The sequence below is a fragment of the Rhinolophus ferrumequinum genome, chromosome X (assembly GCF_004115265.2).
Source record: "Rhinolophus ferrumequinum isolate MPI-CBG mRhiFer1 chromosome X, mRhiFer1_v1.p, whole genome shotgun sequence".
In the NCBI taxonomy this organism is placed as follows: domain Eukaryota; kingdom Metazoa; phylum Chordata; class Mammalia; order Chiroptera; family Rhinolophidae; genus Rhinolophus; species Rhinolophus ferrumequinum.
Genome location: NC_046284.1, coordinates 70763249 through 70784945, shown reverse-complemented (window position 1 = coordinate 70784945; position 21697 = coordinate 70763249). Strand labels below are relative to the sequence as shown.

General features: G+C 38.0%; 1 protein-coding gene across 2 annotated transcripts in view; it reads right to left on the bottom strand.

Annotated features, from left to right (window-relative positions):
* Window positions 1–21697, bottom strand: part of RPS6KA6 (ribosomal protein S6 kinase A6) — a 97049-nt gene that overhangs the window by 20002 nt on the left and 55350 nt on the right. For both annotated transcript variants that reach the window (XM_033105762.1, XM_033105704.1), the window contains 10 exons: window positions 14296–14438; window positions 11221–11291; window positions 10894–10982; window positions 10044–10102; window positions 8268–8370; window positions 7068–7198; window positions 6507–6629; window positions 5925–6014; window positions 4488–4646; window positions 1802–1963 (listed from right to left, as the gene is read on the bottom strand). In XM_033105762.1, the coding sequence (XP_032961653.1) occupies window positions 1802–1963; window positions 4488–4646; window positions 5925–6014; window positions 6507–6629; window positions 7068–7198; window positions 8268–8370; window positions 10044–10102; window positions 10894–10982; window positions 11221–11291; window positions 14296–14438 (1130 nt within the window). The remainder of the gene's footprint in view (window positions 1–1801; window positions 1964–4487; window positions 4647–5924; window positions 6015–6506; window positions 6630–7067; window positions 7199–8267; window positions 8371–10043; window positions 10103–10893; window positions 10983–11220; window positions 11292–14295; window positions 14439–21697) is intronic.

Below are 21697 nucleotides of genomic sequence, written 5' to 3'. Positions count from 1 at the left end.
TAAAAATGTTTACTTAGACTTTAAGCTAAAAAATGTTTACCTAATCATCAATCTAAACACAGACATAGTATATATTTTGCATTTTAATGTCTGCTTTGGAGATGTTCATTTGGGACACATTCACCCCTAGTCTTTTTCCAGTGAGAAGTTTCCATCATATCAAGGGGTCCAAGACCATAAGATTAAGTCAGTATTAAGAATTTGGCTATGAAAATGGTTATTCTGTACTCTTCTGCATGTCTCCTGCACAAATGTTAGAATATTAATGATGACTACATATCCTATCTTTAACAGAAGAGCCCTAATCTCAACTATTCTGTCCTCCTATCCTATAAAACCATTTGAAATGTCCAAGAAAGGCTAATTTTTTAATGTCTGATTTATATCTCTTACACCTGGGGGCCATACAATAACCCCTTCTTGGGTCGTGCATGCATTCCAATTTTTATTGGAGAAATATCGTTTCTGTATATTTTACTTTAATAAAAATGTGTGCATTCCTTGTTCTATGAATTTAATTAAAATACAGATTAGAGCACATTCTCTAGATGTGTACATGATTTCTGATAGGCAAGTCTCTTACCATGAAGACCCTGTAAAGCAGGTGATATGCCTCTTCCTCCACATCTCCATCTTAAAGATTTAATAAATTTTAACATTCTAAGTTTTCTTTAGAAAGTTATTTCTCTACATTTCTATCTTTATTGTTAGAAATATTTATTTTTCTAATAGCTACATTAAAATACAGATTTGTTGATATTTAAATATAAATGGTTAACGTTAATCTGATGTGCCGTTTTATTCAGAAAGGGCTATTTGATACAAAAATAAAATCAGAAAACATGCACATGAGATGGGAATTCATCCTCAAATTATTTCATTCTTCTTCTCTGACTTGGAAATTTCAATTTTTCAAACTTTAATTTTTTTTTTATTTTGCTTTGTGTTGAATATACAATATAATAATCCATATGGGTTAGCATAATTCACAACACATAAGAGCAGCTTCTGACTTACAAACAAATCTTAAAAAGAATCTATATGACCAGTGCCATCCTTGATTCATTCTTTCATCAACCATACTTTCAATTTCTGTGGGAGTTGCTACAGTCAAAACTCCCACACCCATGATCAGAACTGGCTGTCTGTTGGAGCTTGCCAAATGTGAAAGCTTCACCCCTTAACCTCCCCAGCCTTACCTTTCCTGAATCTTCCCTCTAAGATCCACATATGAATGTTATTTGCCAAGAAAAATCCTATGGCTTATAATAAAACCCCGAGAAGCTGTTTTCTCCAGAAATTAGAAAATCCTTAAACAATCAGGGATGAAACTATCCTTATATGTCTATTATGTATAATGTTAAACAATTATAAGTTACCTCATGTTCAGCACAACCCAAAATATCTGAAAATCTATCCTGGCTTTGTAACTGAGTGAGTGCTGGGTCTTGAAAAAGTTATTTATTTAGGTACTTTAAGCCTCATTTTCCTCATTTATAATATTTAATATGTTGAAGGTGGAGTTATCTCTATTCTCTCTCCCAGCTCTAAAATGGTATGGTTCTGAAACTAGTACATAACCCAAAGAATAGTATAGTCTGACTATTACATTTAGGTTGATTTCAGATGATAGTTCCTAGTCTGAATATTTATATCAGGGGTTATCAGAATTCACTGATTTAAAGAGCTTTATAGTTGAGAGTGGACAAGATAACTCAGCTGTTACCTACCTACCCTAACATACATATACATTCAACTAAAGGAAAAGAGTGAAGGCAAAAACTGAAGTTTTAAAGAGTACCTCAGGTGCTACAAAGTTTGCAGTATAGCATGGAGTTAAGAGAAGTCCATTTTCTCCTCGAAGTTGTTTTGCAAACCCAAAATCACAGATCTTAATGGAGTCTGCATTGGCTGATTCATCCATGTATAAAATATTACTAGGTTTAAGATCACGATGAACAACCTTGAACATAAAACAAATAAAAAGCATAACATTTCTCTATCGCTAAATAAATATTTGTGAAATAAAACATTTTAAGTTAATATATTTCCAGGAAAAGGAACTTTCTTAAGCATAAAATTTTGAAAATGATACTTTCTCCAACCTGGATAGCCTTGAAAGCCTGAAGTACACAGAGGGAATAATCTCTATCAGACAGATGCTCCAGTTTCTATTCAAGCCACCAGTTTTGGTAACCACTTCCAATCTCAAAGTATCAAAACTCAATTCTCAGTTCCACTTCTGGTTATAATGGACTAAGACCCTGCTCCACATGCCCCTCCTCAGAGTAAACAACTATAAAACCCGAACATAATACAAAACTCAACTACCTGAAGGTACTGGAGAGTGAAAAAAAGCAGATAGACTGGCTGGGAGTACATACTTGACTGACGGAAGGAAAATGGGGAGCTGTATGAATGGCTTTTAGGCTAGGGTTAAGTGCAGTTTTGATGGCACACAGTAACGGTGAAGACACACATGGAAAAGCCCACAGACTTTCTGGCCTGCAGGACCAGAAAAGAGATGCTGGGAAACTGTGAATGCTGAGTGGAGGGATACTGTAAGGTAAAGAGCCAGAAATGACCCTTGAACCAAAAATGTGCACAAGAGGCTCAAAGTAGTTAATATAAAGATAAAAGATAGAGATCAAGTTGCTAGCCCAAAAGCAGAGTTTTCAGTGCAGACACTGCCAAGAAAAGTATTTATTGAAGCAAAACAAAACAGAAACAATAATAATCATTAGAGAAAAATAACAGAATACAAAACAATTTCTATACCTTAATATTCAAATGTGCAGTATGTAATCCAAAGTTATCTGATATACGAAGAACCAAGAAAATGGAACACAGTTTTAAGAGAAAAAGAAAAGTCAACTAATTCCAACTCCAAGATAAACCGCGGTGGACCTAACAAACAAGTGGCTATTATTATACGTGATGTTATGGAGATGCTAGCTAACATTATGGTGGTGATCATACTGCAGTATATAAATGTATCAAACCAACACACTGCACACCTTAAAATTACACAATGTTATGTCAATTATATCTCAAAATGTATTATGTAAAATTCACAAGACTAAATACAAAAGAAATTTAAAAAATTAAGTGGCTATTATAATTACACAATGGAGTAAAACAAAATATGCTTTCACCGCATGAAACTCTCAGCAGAAAAATAGAAACAATAAATAATAACCAAATGAAATGCTAGAAATGGAAAATATTCTGAAATTCTCTACACGGTTATTTTCCTACAGATATTATCCATCCACTTCATTTAATCTAGTCTTATCTTTAATTAGTAGTTTACCATACGGAAAGCTCTTCAAAGACAAGGACCGAGTCTTACTCAGTTTGAATCTGCAAAACCTTTTACAATGTCTGGCATATAGAAATGCTCAATGCATCTCTGTCATTAATTTATTTAATTGATAAAAGAACCAGAAGGTTTCTAAAATAATAAACTAAGAAAAGATGCTTAACATTTTCCTCTTCTCAAAACTTCTGGTCGTCCTTTATTTTAGAGAGTGTTGATAAAGACAATCAAGGAATTAAATTATAAAAGAACTACCCCTTTAGCATTATATAATTTATATTTGAAAATATTTAAAAATATACTCTATTAAACCACACACAAAACTGAATCTTGGGTTATTTTTCTTAATTATAAGAGGGGCTCACGTAGAATTTTCACTGTGTCAATTTTGAATTGTCAATTTCTTTATTGATAATACTTAAGTGGATACATATCCACTATTACAACTAATTAAAACTTACATTTTTAAATTATTTGTGGCTTTGTTTCCTTGCATAGCAATATATAATAAAAGTTGACCTTTTTTGATAACATTTGCTTTCTTTATGAAAAGACAGGAAGCAAAATAACAGGTCTGCTCCTCCACTACAAATTTTAATGTATTGGTATTTCGAATGTTTAGAATCCAAATTTCTTACTGTATTTGGAGGACGGGTTGGCAAGGATCAAAATACACACAGTCCTCTTCCTGCCAGAGCTTTATATGTTAGGTATAGCATAATTTGAATCTTATTCACAACATGTCCTTGAATAATTCTTTTATGTTTCACTTTTAAGTTTGATTAGGTTTAATATTAGGTTAGTACAAAAGTAATTGCGTTTTAACAGGTTAAAAAAAAAAAACACTGCAAAAACCACAACTACTTTTGCACCAACCTAATAATTTTAAAGTCCAGCTTAGATACATTTATATCATCCAAACCACTTTTAAAACTAATGTGCTATTTAATCAGGGCCAACAGGCAGAGTGAAGAGAATTAATAAAGTATTATTCATTTTCCAAAATCCATAAACTTCACTACATTATGAATTTTAATTAAGACATTCTCTGTAAAATATACTTGTATGTGATAGAAAAAGGTTATCCATTTTAGGTGGTATCCCCTATATATGATTTTATGAAGATGTAAGTCCTAGAATTGAAGGGAAGAATATAATTATAACTTACTCCTTGACAATGAAGATAGTCCAGTGTCTTAGTTATTACAAACAGTATATCACTAGCTTCCCGTTCTGTGAAACATTTTTGTTTGAGAATACGGTCAAGTAGCTCTCCTCCTTTCATCAAATCCGTAACAAGATAAACATATCTACCATCATCATAAACCTAAAGAACATAAATGTTTAAATTACATTTACTTTACTTTTCTAGTGAACCTCCAGTGTTAAAAAGAGACATTTCTTTATTGTTAGGATAGTATAGGCTACACGGAAGATTAAACCAGCCAAATAACCTCTTATACAGTCCTGTGAGACCATATTAAACATATATAGAGGGTACCAAAAAAAAAATGTATACACATTTTAAGAAAAAAACTGTATTAAAATTATGCTGATGGTAACCACTTTGAGCACCTTTTGTAATTGCAGAAATCAAATGTAACTTGTACTCATCTTTTGTTATCGATATATATTATTACAATTTTAATACAGTTTTTCCTTTCTTAAAATGTGTATACTTCTTTTTGCACCCACTGTATAATTTTATTAACTTTTAAAGTTGTATGTTATACTTCATCAAAGGATATAAATGGAAAAATAAAACTCTGTGCCTCTCAAATGGCATCTATCTATCTCATTTTTGACTGTATTATAGACATTTTTCTTCCCTATTAATACTAAGCTTCCTTCTGGCAATACATATATTATCAGTTTTTTCAAAATTCTCCCCACAGTCCATTATCTGACATGGTGTCTTAAATATTTGTTGAATTCAAATATTATATCAAGGAGAATAAATAAGAAAAATATGTATACACTCTCAGGGCCAGAGAGAGAGAGAGAGGTAAACTACTGTTTAAAGATTCTTAATCAAAAGGCTTATCATATTATCTAAAACAAACTGATTGAGGTGATGGCTGATTTGTCTGCCTTCTCTACAGAGAAAGGAGCATTATTTTCTTATGTGAAAAGCCAGCAGTCAGTAACATCTATTAATATGAGTTATATGCTCATTTTATAAAACTACAGAGTAATATATTGTTTTGCTCAAAAAAAAAAAATCCATAATGCAACAGTCAATTTCTGTAATCAAGAAAGTAAAATCTTCTAGAATTTGGCAGATTCCCAATCTGCTATATTTTACAGTACTACGGAATAATAAATAGTACTAGTTATAATTGTTATTAACTAACCAGACTATGCTCAAGTATTTAGGACACTCATTTACCAACCATCAAAGTTCCTTTTTGACAGTCTATAAGGGTAGGAATACAGAATCATAGGGGATAAATAAGAATTGAAGTAGCAAATTTAAGAGTCTTGAGATTTTGTTGCATGACAATAAATATACCATACACATGAAAAGTTTCAATAAGAAAGTAAAGTGCCAAATCATAACTTCATTAGCTTAGCTTTTGAATTAGCTTAGATTTTAAATACCTACATCTTTTAAAGTGATAATGTTGGGGTGTTGTCCATAGCGCATCAATATTTCAATTTCTTCTGAGGGGTCCCTGTTACTTCTGTCAATGATCTAAGAAGTAAGACAAGACAAATCTCAGAGAAAACCAAATTATTTTCTTTGTCTAAAAATGAATGATACATTTTCAATTTGGTTATATTTTTAAGCAAATGCTTAAAACTCAAGAGTGATGCTTGTTTCATATTATTTTAACATTTAAAAACCTAACAATAAAAAAGTCCACTTTCTTTAACATTATGCTCCAGTTAACTGAAACTATACTAACTGATAATGTGATCCAAATGCAATAGTAATTGTCACAATTGCTCAATCTTAACATACTACCTTACAATAAAACTATTAAAAAGCAAGACATTCATGAAATACACTGTTTCTCCAAAATAAAGTCTTGGAAAGAAATTCAAAATGAAAATATTAAGTCTTAAGAGTTCTTCCTCATTATCTTATCTTTGCAATCTCCCCTAGCTCCACTGAAAAATGTCAGTTAACCTGTCATTTAACTTACACATATAAAACAAAAACAGTTAGGCTCAGAGCCAATACCTTCACGGCAAATTCCATGTTGGTAGCTATATGTATGCAACGCTTGCAAACAGAATAGGAGCCAATACCGATATCCTCTTTCAATTCATATACTTCACTAAATCGTGCAGGATTTCCATTTATCTGTTTTTAAATGTAAAATACTAAGATTAATGCAATATTTTTCATTTTCTATCTTTTCTCCTAAATATACATTCATCTTAAATCTTTAAAAAAAAATCAAGAATAATTAATTCTAAAAGTTTCATCAGTATTTATAAATGGCTTAAACAGATCTGAGCTGATCCTAAATTGCAGGCTGTCTAGATCCCTAAAGCCAACACAATAAATAAACTAGCTTATACATCACCATTACATTTTCTTGCCAAAAGAGATTACATAAATATAATTAAAAGTTACTACCGTCTGCTTTATTTCAAGACATATGGCAACACCTTTAATTCATTATTATACAGAGATAAATGAAGTTAAAAATCACGTAAAAATTATTGTAAATCCATTAGAAATAACTAAAAGAAATAATTATCCCTAAACTATATAATTTGATTATGTGGAATTTACCTGAACAACTGGAAATACGTCTGCACTTGTGATAGAAGTGATTTTATATTCTTCTTCAATAGAAGTTGAAACAAAGCTGAATCCTTTGAAGAGTTGATGGGTATTAGCACTGGCTGGCAAACCAGGAGAATCTAATGTCCAAATAATTATATTTAATTAGAACTACATGGACTTCTATGATATAAAATGTCAGCATTTCTTTGAAAATAAAGGGAATCATTAAATATTAGCATCAGACATGCTACATTATATATTTGATTTATTGTGTTATCCGTCTCTCCACACTACTATGCAAGTGCCATGTGGATTGTAATTTTCATGCTGTTCACTGCTGCATCCTCACTGTTTAGTACATTGTAGGCATTTAATATTTGTTGAAAAATGTATGAAACAAACACCACTAAAAGTAAACCTCATTAGGGCAGCCGGATGGTTCACTAGGTTAGAGTGTGAGCTCTCAACAACAAGGTTGCCAGTTCAATTCCCGCATGGGATGGTGGGCTGAGCCCCCCGGCAACTAAAGATTGAAAACGGCGACTGGACTTGGAGCTGAGTGGCGCCCTCCATAACTAGATTGAAGGACAAAGACTTGGAGCTGATGGGCCCTGGAAAACCACACTGTTCCCCAATAAAAAATAAAAAAAAAAAAATCCTTAAAAAAAAAAAAGTAAACCTTGTTAAATTCTAAACTGTAAGAGTCAGAATGATATATCTCATGTCTTATCACCTACCCCCTACCCTCTAATGCATTAACGTGTCAAAATACTTTTAAAACAAAACAAAAAACCTTTCACCTTTGCTCTAGTCCCTGCTTCTGATAAATATTTCCCATTTAAAGCCTCTACTTGAGGTGCTCAAGCAACACTGTATATAGGAAGGGAAAAATCAACCCTTTGCAAACTTACAATTCTTTTAGCTTTTATTTAAGAAACTAGTTTATTTTTTTAACCATATAATTCAGGGGTGTCCAAACTTTTTTCAACGTTTTTCACCAAGGGCCGTATGTCGTAAAATACAGAAACAGCCGGGCCACTCACTCGAGGTGAAGTACGTATTGCCTTACCTGGTTTATTTAAGTAAACTAAATATATTTTTGGAATTTGCTGCGGGCCAATTAACAATGGATCGCGGGCCCGCAGTTTGGACACCCCTGATCTAATTGAACAAAAAGCCCTGATATTACACATAAACATGAATTACCTTTAGGTGTTTTTGCAGTAAATTCAGGATCAAAACAAAAAGTATCATCTGCTTTTCCAGAAGCAGGTTTGAAAGGAGGTTTAACTTCTCTTTTATATAATTTCTAGAGCAACAGCACGACACAAAAACATATTAAAACTTTAAAAATTATTATACTTTATAAGGGAAAGCAAAACATAATATTCACAGTCCTTAAGAGAAGAATCACAATTTCATAAATGAAATTTCAACAAACTTCAGATACCCATTAACCAAATTCTAAAAATTTGAGAGATAATGTACAGAATCAACTGACACCAGGAAACATAGTAGGGATGCCACAGGTTGCATTCACAAGGAATAATGATGCTGGGTTTTAGATATCAAAAACTGGCTTGAATCTCCCCTGGTAAAATAACCATACAGAATATGTCATAATGTTACCATAGGGAAATAGCTAACAATACTCAAGGATTTCAAAATTAATAGACTACTTCAATAACTATATATTTCACCTAAAATATTGTTTTCACATGAAAATATGCATTAAAGGAACTGTCTAGGGCTCTTATAATAGAATTCAAAAAGTTAATATTCTCTAATATTCTAACTTTCTAAAATTTGTATGGCCTTGTAGGATACTAATACTAGTGGCTTATAAAAATAAATCAAAATATTGCCTTCTAAAACTTGTTCTATAAGGCAGGTGAAATAATGACTTGATCAGTGAATAATGGCTTTCTACCTCTGCCCTAGAATTCAAGAAACTTTTGAAAAAATTTACGTTACCAAAACCAGTACTAGATAATCAAAACTGCTTATCTATGATGATTAATAGTACAGAAAATACATAAAACTGTGTTATAAAACAAACAACAAAATGTGGGTTTTTCTTAGAAAAGATTATAGTAGTCTAGGAGCTGCAACTTAAAAAAAATTCTATACATGACTTAGAATTCCACAATGTTTCTGTTTTCACGTACTCTCCAAATTTAGTGAAATACCTGTACAGAGATATCCACTCTTTAACAAATTTCATTTGTCCTAATACATGACAAAGAACCATTTGAAATTAAATAACATCTTAGATTTTTTAGAATTCATTTTCTGTAAGAATCTGCCCTATCATTCATCCCTTTTCGCCTTTCTCTTCTTTCTCCATATTTCTCAACCTAGAACAGGGGAGAATATTAACCATAATTACTAGGTAAAACAAATGAGAAACTAAAATTTACTATTATCCACATATCTTCTGGTTCAAGGTATTTTTATTTACAGGTGTCGTACATCATAGCGATTACCTTGAACCAGAAGATGTGTGGATAAATTTGTAAAAATAGGGATGGATTTTGAGGGTATTATGCTAAGTGAAATAAGTCAGAAGGAAAAGGACAAAAAGTGTATGATTTCACTCATATATGGAATATAAAACAAAAAAACCCACAAATTAACAAATAAAACAACAAACTCATACATACAGACAACAGGTTGGTGATTGGTTACCAGAGGGGAAGGAGAGTGGGGGGAGGGTGAAATGGGTAAAGGGGTTCAATTATATGTGACAAATGGAAACTAGACTCATGATGGTGAGCATCTGATAATGCATACAGATAGGGAATTATAATATTGCACACCTGAAACTTGTATGTTATTAACCAATGTTACCCAAATAAAAAATTCTCATACTAAATATAAAACAAATGGATTGTTTATCAGCAAAGTCCATACACTACCATTTACTCTTCAGCTTTTGCTCATATTAAAGTTATTCAGTAACAAATTTTCAACTGAACTTACATTCCAGTCAATATTTGCAAAAAAAGGATGTCTTTTGATTTCCTCAACTCCTTCTGAACCTATAAAAACGGAGACTTTTTTACTGGTATGATTTTTAAAATCTTTATACCTAGACTTCAGGCTGTTATCTATAAAGAGGAGTACACATATTTCATAAATTCCTTGTAGTGAAAAGTTTGATTTCTCATCTGATATTTTATTAATTGATCATTTAAATTAAATATGATAAAAATAACTGATATTCATATTGAAGCACACAGAGAATCATGAAACACTGAAATGCCTTCCAAATCAAATCAAAACCATGCTTAATATAACATTAAAATTTAAGTACGTTTTCTTTTCTTTGTAATTCAATTTATGGCCTCATATCTATATGCTAAATTAAAAAGTACAACAGAATAAAGTAACATTGCGATTTTAACATAAGGACATAAATAGGATAATAGGATTACATCTGGATCAAGGGAAAGGCTACCAAAAAGTGGCCAAATAACGAGCAGTTATGGAAACATTATTTACCTTGAAGAACATTGGGAAAGCAAAATAATTATCATCAAATGTCTAAAAGGATTACCTATACAATTCTGTGAATTATTTCAAAAAGAGGTAATCCATATGATATACATAATGATATATGTTAAACAGAAGTACTGAGTAACTAGACCACTCCATTTTTCAATTATAGACGAAACAGAATTTATTGGAATCTTTGCATGTACAAAATGCAAAGTTGTAGGTATGAATACATAGCAACAGTAAAGGAACTGAAGCCAGAAAACATAAAGTTATAATCATCTTCCCAAAGCATGCAGTATATTGTTATAAAAGCTAAGAAAATAAACAGTACCCAATCTATGTACTGGATTCCTTTTCAATAACATTGTTAGAAGACTTTGTGCTTCAGCACTAAGAAACCGAGGCATTCCAAGTTTTGCTCTGGAAAAGAGAATTTTAGAAAATTTAAATCTAGCCATACTTCTCTAAATTTACAAACCTCAAAAAGAATTTTAAAGAATGCTTTCACGATGGCAAATAATGTCCCCCATATGGTAAGAGAAGGGAACAAGACAGTGTGAAAAATGTTTTTTTGGTGTCGATTTAAACCCACAACAAGTTTCTCAAAACTGAAAGCCAGAAATTTTTCCAAAAAGAAAAAAATAGTATTTAAACTTACTTTAATATCATATTCATGGTCTCATTTCTGTCATTACCTTGAAATGGCAGTGTACCAGTAAGCATTTCAAACTAAAACAAACCAAAAAAATAACACAATCAATTTAGCACAACTTAGAATACACAAAGAAATTCTTTAGGAAAAAAACTGAGACTTGTAATACATGATCATCAAATCATACAGGATCTACATGACAGTAGGTCAAAATAGGACCAGAAACCTAGGTCATTTAGGGAAATACACTTCTCATACCCACTCCACTGATAGGTGATCTGTAGCAAATGAAACCAATTTTTTTCAGTACTGTCATGTTTGGTTAAGTTACCCAAACCAAAGCAATTTGGAAACAGACACAAGTCATTTTCTTTTAAAACAAAGATATGCTTTTAAAGCAAACAACTTAACAGTAGAAAGAAAGTAAAAATAAGCATAGAACCATTTCAGATTCATACATGATGAAGAAAGATTTAACCATTCTCACTCCCCTCACTTCCCAAAAAACAGGAACCAAAACAAGAGAAGTGCGTGCGCGCGCGTGCACACACACACACACACACACACACACACACCGGTATCTTTTATAAAGAAAAAAATTGAGACAGTTGTATACAGGATAAGGAAAACATTTTCCCTATGAGATTTAATTGCAATGCAAATAACTAGGACATTAATTAATTGTATGGAAAAAGTAGGTCTAAAAATGAAGATCTATAATTATAGTTCATTAAAAAGTTTTTATATTCCTAATATATAAAACTCAAACTTAGATCCAATAATGGCTTTGGCCTCAGTCCTCTGTTCATTTATCTGAACTTACAACCTTAGTTAGTTTATCCATTCAACTCTCTCCTATACCCCGTGAGGACTCTCAATTTGATTCAGCCTTAATCTCTCTCAAGCCCATTTTCCCTCCCAAATTGACAGTAAGGGTTCTCAACTGGAGACTGAGGAGGTAGGTGTAGGAGTGAAAGAAAGGGAAAGAAGGGAAGTATGGTGCATGAGGATCATCTCTCTCAAGCTCCAGACCCCAAACCCCAAATTTAAAGTAATGGTTCTCTACTGGGGACTGGGAGAGTAGAGGTGGGAATGGCATGGACAAAAAGTAAAAGAGAAGGACAGTATATCAGAATCATACCTCCCCCTTAAATAAACTACTGTGTTTCCCGAAAATAAGACCTAGCCGAACCATCAGCTCTAACGCTTCATTTGGAACAAAAACTAATATAAGACCCGGTCTTATTTTAATATAAGACCGAGTCAATATAATATAATATAATATAATAGCCGGTCTTATATAATGTAAGACTGGGTCTTATATTAATTTTTGCTCCAAAAGACGCATTAGAGCTGATGGTCCGGCAAGGTCTTATTTTCAGGGAAACACGGTAGTAGGTACTTAATATATCGATGTGTCATATTGTGTGCCATTCAGTGGTAAATAGGCAAAATGGATTACCAGGCTTCAAAAGCAAACTGTATTTAATTCAATAGCTATTAATTTATTATCTTACTTAATACTACAAATTCAATGCTTAATCTTATACCAAATTAGTCCATATGTTAGGTACATAGAAGGAGATACAAAGTAGTATAAGACATGATTGCTCTCATCAAGAGGTTTACAATCTTTCTAGGGACATGCCTGTAACAATTTGACAATAATATATGGTAAGGTGCTAAATTCTATGATAACTAATTAAAATATCATACGACTGCTAAACACAGTATTCTGAAATCTAAAACCTGGTAGACCTTTTTCTAATTTTTTATTAATATATAGGTGACATACCATATCATACTAGGTTCAGGTGTAGAACATAATAATTCAACATTTATATACCTTATAAATCACCATTAAGTCTACTAACCACCCGTCACCATACAAAGTTATGGTATTACTAACTATATTCCCTATGCTGTACATAACACCCCTGTGACTTATTTTATAACTGGAAGTTTGTACTTAATCCCCTTCACCTTCTTCACCCCTTCTCCCACATAACTGCCCTCCAGCAACCATCCATTTGTTCTCTGTATTTATGAGTCTGTTTAGATTCCACATATAAATGAAGTAATTTTGTCCTTTTCTCTCTGACTTATTTCACTTAGCATAATTCCCTCTATGTCAATCCACATTGTTGCAAATGGCAACATTTCATTCTTACTTATAGCTGAGTAATATTCCATTATATATAAAATCCCACCAACAGTGCATGAGGGTTCCCTTTTCTCCACATCCTTGCCAACACTTTTTATTTGTTGACTTTTTGATAGTAGCCATTCTGAAAGGTGTGACGTGATATCTCACTGTAGTTTTAATTTGCATTTCCCTGATGATTAGTGATGACAATCAATCTTTTCATGTGCCTGTTGGCCATCTGTAGTATCTCTTTTGGAAAAATGTCTATTCACTTCCTCTGCCCATTTTTTTTAATAAAAAAAATTTTTAATATTGATTTGTATGACTTCTTTATGTATTTTAAATATTAACCCCTTATTAGATATATCATTTGAAAATATATTCTCCCATTCAGTAAGTTGCCTTTTCACCTTGTTGATGGTTTCCTTTGTGTGTAAAAGCTTTTTAGTTTGATGTAGTCCCATTTTTTGCTTTTGTTGCGCTTGCCTGAGAAGACATGTCCAAAAAATATTTCTAAGGCTGATGTCAAAGAGTTTACTGCCTATGTTTTCTTCTAGGAATTTACGGTTTCAGGTCTAAGTTTTAAACTTAAATAGTTTATAAAAGAATGCTATTTACATTTTCTTTCAGTAACTTTAAAAGAAATCAGAACACCAAAACTCTAATTATTATTGTACAACAGGTAGCCAAACAAAAGTTGGTCTTTTTTTTTTTTTAAAGGAGAGCGCAGCTTACAGTGGCCCATGTGGGGATCGAACCTGCAACCTTGGTGCTGTCAGCACCATCGCTCTAACTGAGCTAACTGGCTACCCCAAATACAAGTTTTTTAATGATAATTATAAATTATTAGAACCCTATTCTCACCTGACATCTCCCACAATTCTAAATAATATCAATTTTATATTGGCATAATTTGAAAAAATAACACTACTTACCATAAGTATACCATATGACCACCAATCAGCACTTTGGGAATGACCTCTCCTACTTACTACTTCAGGAGCCATATATTCCACTGTACCACAAAAGGAGTAGGCCTTCTTTTCTTGATCTACTGATTCCTTGCTGAGTCCAAAATCTATAACAACAGTGTTACACAAAAATATATCTGAAGATCTTCAGAAAACAGAAAATAACAGAAGAAACAAAATTATGTATTTAAACCTTAAAATTATTCACGGATGGCCTATAATTATTCTTAAGAAAACTGTGAGGCCAATAAGGGAAACCGTCTGTATTTTATGATACTCTTTAAGACCACTTAAAGATTGCTCAGTTAAATCTCATGTCAAAATACGCGTTTTCACGTCTATGCCAGAATATCAATCAACAATTTCGAGACAACTAACAACTAAATCAAAGTGATATGGGAGAGCTCCCTCACTACAAAAGCTTTAAGCCTCCCCCACTACAGAAATTTTAAGTCTCCTTTTCCATAGTTTCTTAGCTCCTTAGCCCCTGGCTTTGATTACTCTTCTAATCAGCTTCTGAATCCTAAAGATTGCTCCTATCCTGAATCACAGGATGTCTCCCACCCCTGCCTCAGATAACTACTTAAAAGCCTGTGACTTCCCAACATCCCCCAAGCCATTCCAGATCTAACTCTTGGCCATCCCAGAAACCACATAGGTTTTAACATTCCCCCAGGCCAGTATACTTGATTGTAATCACTGAAGCCTAATGTTCTTTCCAACCTATTCTGGGCCCAGCTCCTGGACAATGGGACAATTGATGCCACCTAAATAGGGCTAACAGATTTATTAATTAAAATCTATTTTTTTCTCATTCAGGGGCTTTGGGGATGCAGAGGATACCCCAGCAAGATTGCTAGTCCCAACCAAAGGAGCCAACCCAGTCTTCCAGGTGGATCCCCAGACCTTCCTCTCATTTGATATCAGATAGGGTGAAAGTTCTGTGAATCCCCCAATAGGTAGGAACAGCTCTACGCCCCTGCCCAGCAGGAAGCAGATACAGAAGAACAGACCTCCTGTCCCTCAGCTTCCCATGAAGTTTTATGGGGATCACATCTCTCGGGGGGGGGGGGGGGGACAGGCAGGCAGAGCTAGACACGGGGTCTCTGCATTACCACCCAAAAGACCTCCCCTCTGTCCAAAACTTCCCCTTTTCATTGTAAACAAATGGGTACAAGATACCCAACTACATCAAAATGGCCACTCACAACCACAGCTGCGCAGTCTAAAAGGATGAGGTAATAGCCTCTTGTCAACCACAGGTGTCAATCAAGTGGTCCCACACCTACAAAGGAACAGCCCACTCTAGAGAAAAAAGGATAAAAACTCCAAGTCCTCGCCAGTCAGAGCTTTTGAGCCTCTTCTTTTACTCAGCCCTCTGCAAATTCTTTGGAGGATACTTTTCTCCTAATAATGCCACCTTCGGACCTTGAGCCATTCTCTACTGCTCTCTGCTCTGCTTCTTTGAAGTGTACTATCTCTTCTAATAAACTCCTTTCACCACTTTCCTTCTGTGTCTCGTTCAATTCTTTGCTCGAGACACCAAGAATCTGGACACTGCACAGACTCACTCTCCAGTAACAACAGCTGCCATAGTGATCTAAGTTTTAAAGCAGACTAAGACAGAAAAGAGTAACTTAACCCTTTAAAAAATATTTTTAAAAAAGCAAATTTTGCTTTGGCTTTGGTGGGTTTCCATTTTTCAGGCCTTCAAAGAGCTAAAGGTATCAATATATTAAAATTAATCATTTCTATGTACTAGCAATGAAAAATTGGAAGTTGAAAATTTAAAAGTAACATTTATAAAACCACCAAAAAACCCCATGAAAGCCACAGGTATAAATATCCAAAGTATATGTAAGACTTGTAAGCTGAAAACTAGAAACAGCGATGAAAGAAATCAATGTAGATCGAAGTAAATGGAGAGATATGCTGTGTTTGTGGTTTGGAAAATTCAATGTTGTTATGTTGCACAAAATGGCAAGGACTGAGAAACTCAAACAGCACACAGAGATCAAGGAAAACGCAGCTTTATTTTGCCGGCCCGCGTCGGGCTTCCAAGTTTGAGAGGGTTCGCACCATTGCTATTGTGGCATTAGGGGGTTGGTTAAAGCCGGTTGGGGTGACGGGAGAGTTTCTAACGGCTGTTATCGCTGGAGACTGCTCTAACGTGGTATCGCTGGAGACTGCTGTCCTCCCTGTTGATGATCGGAAGGGGAACCCTAGAGATAATCATTTAAATCGAGAGGGCGATAACCCCATTGGGCAAGGATGCAGGCGGTAGTCTGACGGGAGATGGTATTTTTAATGAAGCGGACAAGGGCATTGAGAACACACGGGCCAATGGTAGCTAGGAGGAAAATGGAGAGTAAAGGGTCCGCCAAAGGGAGGAGGCAAGAGGTCCAGGACTGAGAGCCAAACCCCCAGGAGGCGAGCTCTTCACGATAGCGCTGAATGCGGTCACGGAGTTCACGGACGTTGGTGGCGACGATTCCAGACTGGTTTATGTAGTAGCAACATTCTTCTTGAAGGAAGAGACAGGTCCACCCTTTTCGGCCGTGAGCAGGTCAAGTGTGCGCCAGTTCTGGAGGGCAACCGCAGCCAGGCTGGAAAGTTGGGTCTGGAGTGACGTGAGTGAGTCCCTGACGCACTCCATGTCATCATTGAGTTCCTGAGAAAGCTTGTAGTAAAAGTTGATGGAGGTCCCAAGGCTGGAGGTACCTGCAGCAACCCCAGTAAAAATGCCAGTGCCTATGAGGAAAGGGATAACAACCGCCCGACGGGCACGAGGAGAAGGGGAAATCTGAGACTGGAACTGTGATTCAGTGTACAGGGAGGCGGAGGGGGATATAAAGGTGAGGATGCAGCCAGTGTCAGTGTCATTGGCGCCTTGGCATCTAAAAAGTAAGCCATCCTCGCAGGAGTGGAAAATACCGGGAGGGGCACAGTGGGGTAGTGGTTTAGTGAAGTTGAGGCAGTGGGGGTCAGGGACCTGTGTACGGCCTGGGGGCAGATAACAGGCTAAGTTCGAGGCAGGAGCTAGGGGGACGGGGCTGCCTATCAGGCCGGGGATGATGGGGGTGTTAGTGGTGTTGGGCAGTAACCAGTCGGGGGGAACCGGGATACCGGAGAAGGCCGCAAGGGCAAGGGGTAAACAAATCCAACAGCCAGAATTGGCGGAGGGGGTAGTAGAATTAAGCCATAGTCGGTAGGATGTGTTGAGGAGCTGCCGGGTAAGGTCCTGGGTATCTGAGAGTGGAGTGAGCTGGTGGAGGGAAGTTAGGTTGAGGCCATGGTAGCGGGGCTGGGGCGGAGTAGCCCAAGCTATCGCAGCAATCCAGGTTGCCGCAATGTTGCGGAGGGCAGTGTCCTGGGCACCTCCGCCATCGGAGGACCCGGCCTGGGCCAACTATGACCAGCAGACAGACCCTCGGGGGAAGGAATTGCAAGGGGACCGGAAGGTCTGAGTCAGAGTGGCGGTCCAATAGGTGTGGCCGGATTCTGTGCAGGTGGTCAGTGTGGTTCCTCGGTAGCATTCTTGGGGCATGAGGGTGTAGAATTGGAAGTAGGCTCTTGTCCCGGATCCCCGGGTGCAGGGACATTTTGAGGAGAGACTTAAAGAGGAAAGGCAAAAGAGACTTAAGAGCCAGAGGGCTGCAGGTAAGCATGAGCGAAGAGAAACCCATAGTAGAAATCCGAACAGGAGGAGACCCCTCTGGCCGGGGGTCCAATCAGGCGGGGTTGCAGAGGTGAGCAGAAGAGAGGCCAGAAGGGTCAGCAGACAGAGGGTGGTGATGGTAAGGGGGGGCACAAATGAGAACTGTCATTCAGGTGGTCTTCTTAAGTGTAATCTTCAATGGTTCATCGGGTACCGGGTGTGGGGTCCAGGCAACCTGGTCCGGTTCCGCTAGCTTGACGTGGGAAATGGTGGATCCACGGTGTGATATCGGAGACCTTAAGGGCAGTGGGGGTCACAAGGATTACTGTCTGTGGGTGCATCCATATTGGGCGGAGGGGCTCACGCTTCCAATCTTTGACCCAGACCCTGTTACCTGGAAAATGGAGATGGACGGGAGTCCCTAACAAGACAGGAGTTCTTTCTAGCAGATGTGAGTGTAGGCCTGTAAGGGTCTTTCCTAGGGCAATAAGCTGCCCTTGGAGGTGGGAGTTGCCTACTACTCTGAGGTTGCCTGAGATGGATGATAGCAACGGGGGAAGCCGGCCATAAAGAATCGCAAACGGGGAGAAGCCATCCTTCCGAGGAGTGCACCAGGAGCGGAGGACGGCCACGGGAAGTAGGTCCGTCCATCCTAGAGAGGTCTCTTGGCAAAGCTTAGACGTTTCTTTGAGGGTACAGTTCATGCGCTCTACTTTCCTTGAGCTCTGGGGTCGATAGGCCGTGTGAAGCTTCCAGGAAACATTGAGGGCCAAGGCTAGAGTCTGTAGAACATCTGAGACAAAAGCTTGTCCGTTGTTGCTGTGAATGGTGAGGGGAAGCCCATACCGTGGGATGACCTCAAGAACCTTCGTGACTTCTCTGGCTCTCTCAGTTCGGGTGGGGAAGGCTTCCATCTAGCCCGAGAAGGTCCAGACTAAGACAAGAAGGTATTTTGTCCTGCGGTGAGGGTTCATTTCTGTGAAGCCTACCTTGAGATCCAGATCCTGTTCGTTGGACCCCAGGTGGTGGGGTCGGTCCGGTCTTGGGATTGTGCCTGGCACAGGTGGCACAGCTCTCCGTGATAGAGCAGCATAAGGCTGTGAGTTTGGCTACATAGAAGTTTTTGGTCAGCAGCTTTTCAAATCCAGTCTTCCCTAGGTGGGAAGTAGAGTGATGTTCTGAAGTGATGCGGGGAGCGAGGGCAGCCGAGATAAACAAGCGGCCATCACACAGTATCCACCAACCCTGAGGATGCCGGGTGCCCCCCCCATTCTGTGCCCAGCTGTCTTCCGCTGCGGTGTAGGTAGGGATTGGCGTGGCTAGGGTGGTGGAAGCAATGATGGCTGTGTCTGTGTCCCGGGCGGCTGTCTTTGCGGCTTGATCGGCCACGCGATTGCCAGTAGCCGGCTCATCATTCCCTTTCTGGTGTCCTCGGCAGTGGATGATAGCTAGGCGCTGAGGTTCCCAAACAGCTTCTAACAGCTGTAGGATTTTGCCTTTGTTTTTGATGGTTTTCCCGTCAGATGTGAGGAGGCCACGTTCTTTGTAGATAGCCCCGTGTATGTGTACGGTGGCAAAAGCGTACCTGGAGTCTATGTAAATATTGACCTTTTTGTCTCTTGAAAGTTGTAGTGCCCATATGAGAGCCCAGAGTTCTGCTCGTTGTGCTGACCACCCAGCACGGAGTGCTTTTGCCTCTAGAACCTCCGAGGCTGTAGTTACAGCACAGCCAGCTCTATGCAGCCCATCCTGTAGAAAACTGCTGCCATCAGTATAGAATGTAACCTCTGCGTCCTGCAGAGGGGAGTCCTGTAGGTCAGGCCGTGTGGCATGAACCTCAATGATGACTTCTAGGCTGTCGTGTTCAGGCTTGCCTTCAGCTGTGGGGAGGAAGGTTGCTGGGTTTAAGACTTGAACAGTCTGGAGGCTTATGTGAGGATTTTCCAGAAAGAGCCCTTGGTATTGGGTGAGCCTGGCGTTGGAGAGCCATCGTGGACCCTGACAGTTCATGAGCGTAATTACAGAATGGGGAACATTGACTGTGAGTTGTTGTCTGAGGGTGAGCTTGTCAGCTTCCCGGACGAGGAGTACTGTAGTGGCTAAGACCCGCAGGCATGGGGGCCACCCGGAAGCGACCAGGTCCAGTCTTTTGGACAGGTAAGTGTGGGGAGCCATGATTTCTTGTTATTCTAAAGCCTTGCAGACTGGCTCAGTTTATGATTAACTTGTTTCAGCTTCTAAGGCATTATCTCTGCCTGCACCTGGAGGGTGCTTGCAAGCTGCTAAGGAATGAGGTGGGAGTGACTGGTTCTCGGACACTGAGGACTGAAGACTAGCAGGATAATTGGTGGGCTTTGTCATGAGATAATGACTTTGGGAAAGTTTCAAGGATTTTGTAGTTTGTATGTAAAAGTCATAAATTTACTCTTAATGAGATAATGGATACTCATGATTGTTAAGCTGCATGTACAGACGGTATAAATTGGTGAAGAATAGTAAACTCGGTGCTTCAGGATCACTGAAGACCGGCCGCATCATCATTTGTGTGTGTCTTTTTTCATTCCCACTCCCCCATTTGGGTACTGTTCGATTTGTGGCGGCTGGCCCGTCACACTTGGCGCCCGAACAGGGACCGAATACGGGGGTAACAGTGAGGAACACCGCGTGGTTAGGGCCCGGCTCTTATTGAGGAGCTTATTTCATGGATGCGTGGTGAGTAAGGCACTGTCCCCTCGGTCGAATAAATGTGTGAGTGAATGATAGCTCCACGACTTCGTGTTACGGAGCTTGTTTGGGCCCTAATCTGAGGTTCCGGTTCTGTCATATGGCATAACGGCGATTGGGCTTCCGCCCACCAGTTCGGGGATTTATACCGAAACGCCTTTGTTAAGACAGATTTGGTCCCATAAGGGGGGCCAGACGGGCATCTGATTGTTTTTCTTTGTTTGAAAGAAGGGCCGAGTCAGGGAAAAGAGAAATAGGTCACGCCAGCAGCAAGGACCTGTGTGTTAGAGGACTTAAGAAAATGGGTCACGCCAGCAGCAAGGACCTGTATGTTAGAGGACTTAAGAGATTACTTGCCGCCCGTGGCAGCAGGGTGAGCAAAGAACAATTAGATAAATTTTTAGAATTTGTAAAGGAAGTTTGTCCATGGTTTCCAGATGAAGGTACCGTCAGCTTGGAGACTTGGGAAAAGGTTGGAGAACAATTACAAGGCTATTATAGTGTCCAAGGACCTCTGCAGGTCCCTATAGAAACATTTGGATTGTGGACTTTAATTAGAGATTGCTTAGATCTTAAAAGGGAAGGCTGTAAGTTAGAAAGAGTAAAACAGACAGGAAATGAAGAAACCCTTCCGTTTGCCGCTTCACTGAAAGAGCTGGGAAAAAGGGAGGGGGCTGATTATGCTGAGAAAACTTTTCCATCTGCCGCCTCTCCGGAGGAGAAAGAGGAGGGGGAAGAAGTCAGATATGCAGAGGGACTTGCTAAACATAATAAAGAGCCTGTTAGCCAGAAACCTCCAGATAAACACTGGGAAGATTTAGACCCTCAAGATCAGAAAGATTTAGTAGTGGCTGCAGCTCATGAAAGCAGGCGGTTTGTAAATCCTATATTTACACTTACAGACCAGATAAAGATGATTCAAGGACAATTAGTCGAGCTCAAAGTTGCTGTGGGTAAAGAAAATTGTCCTCTGGGTCCCCAGAT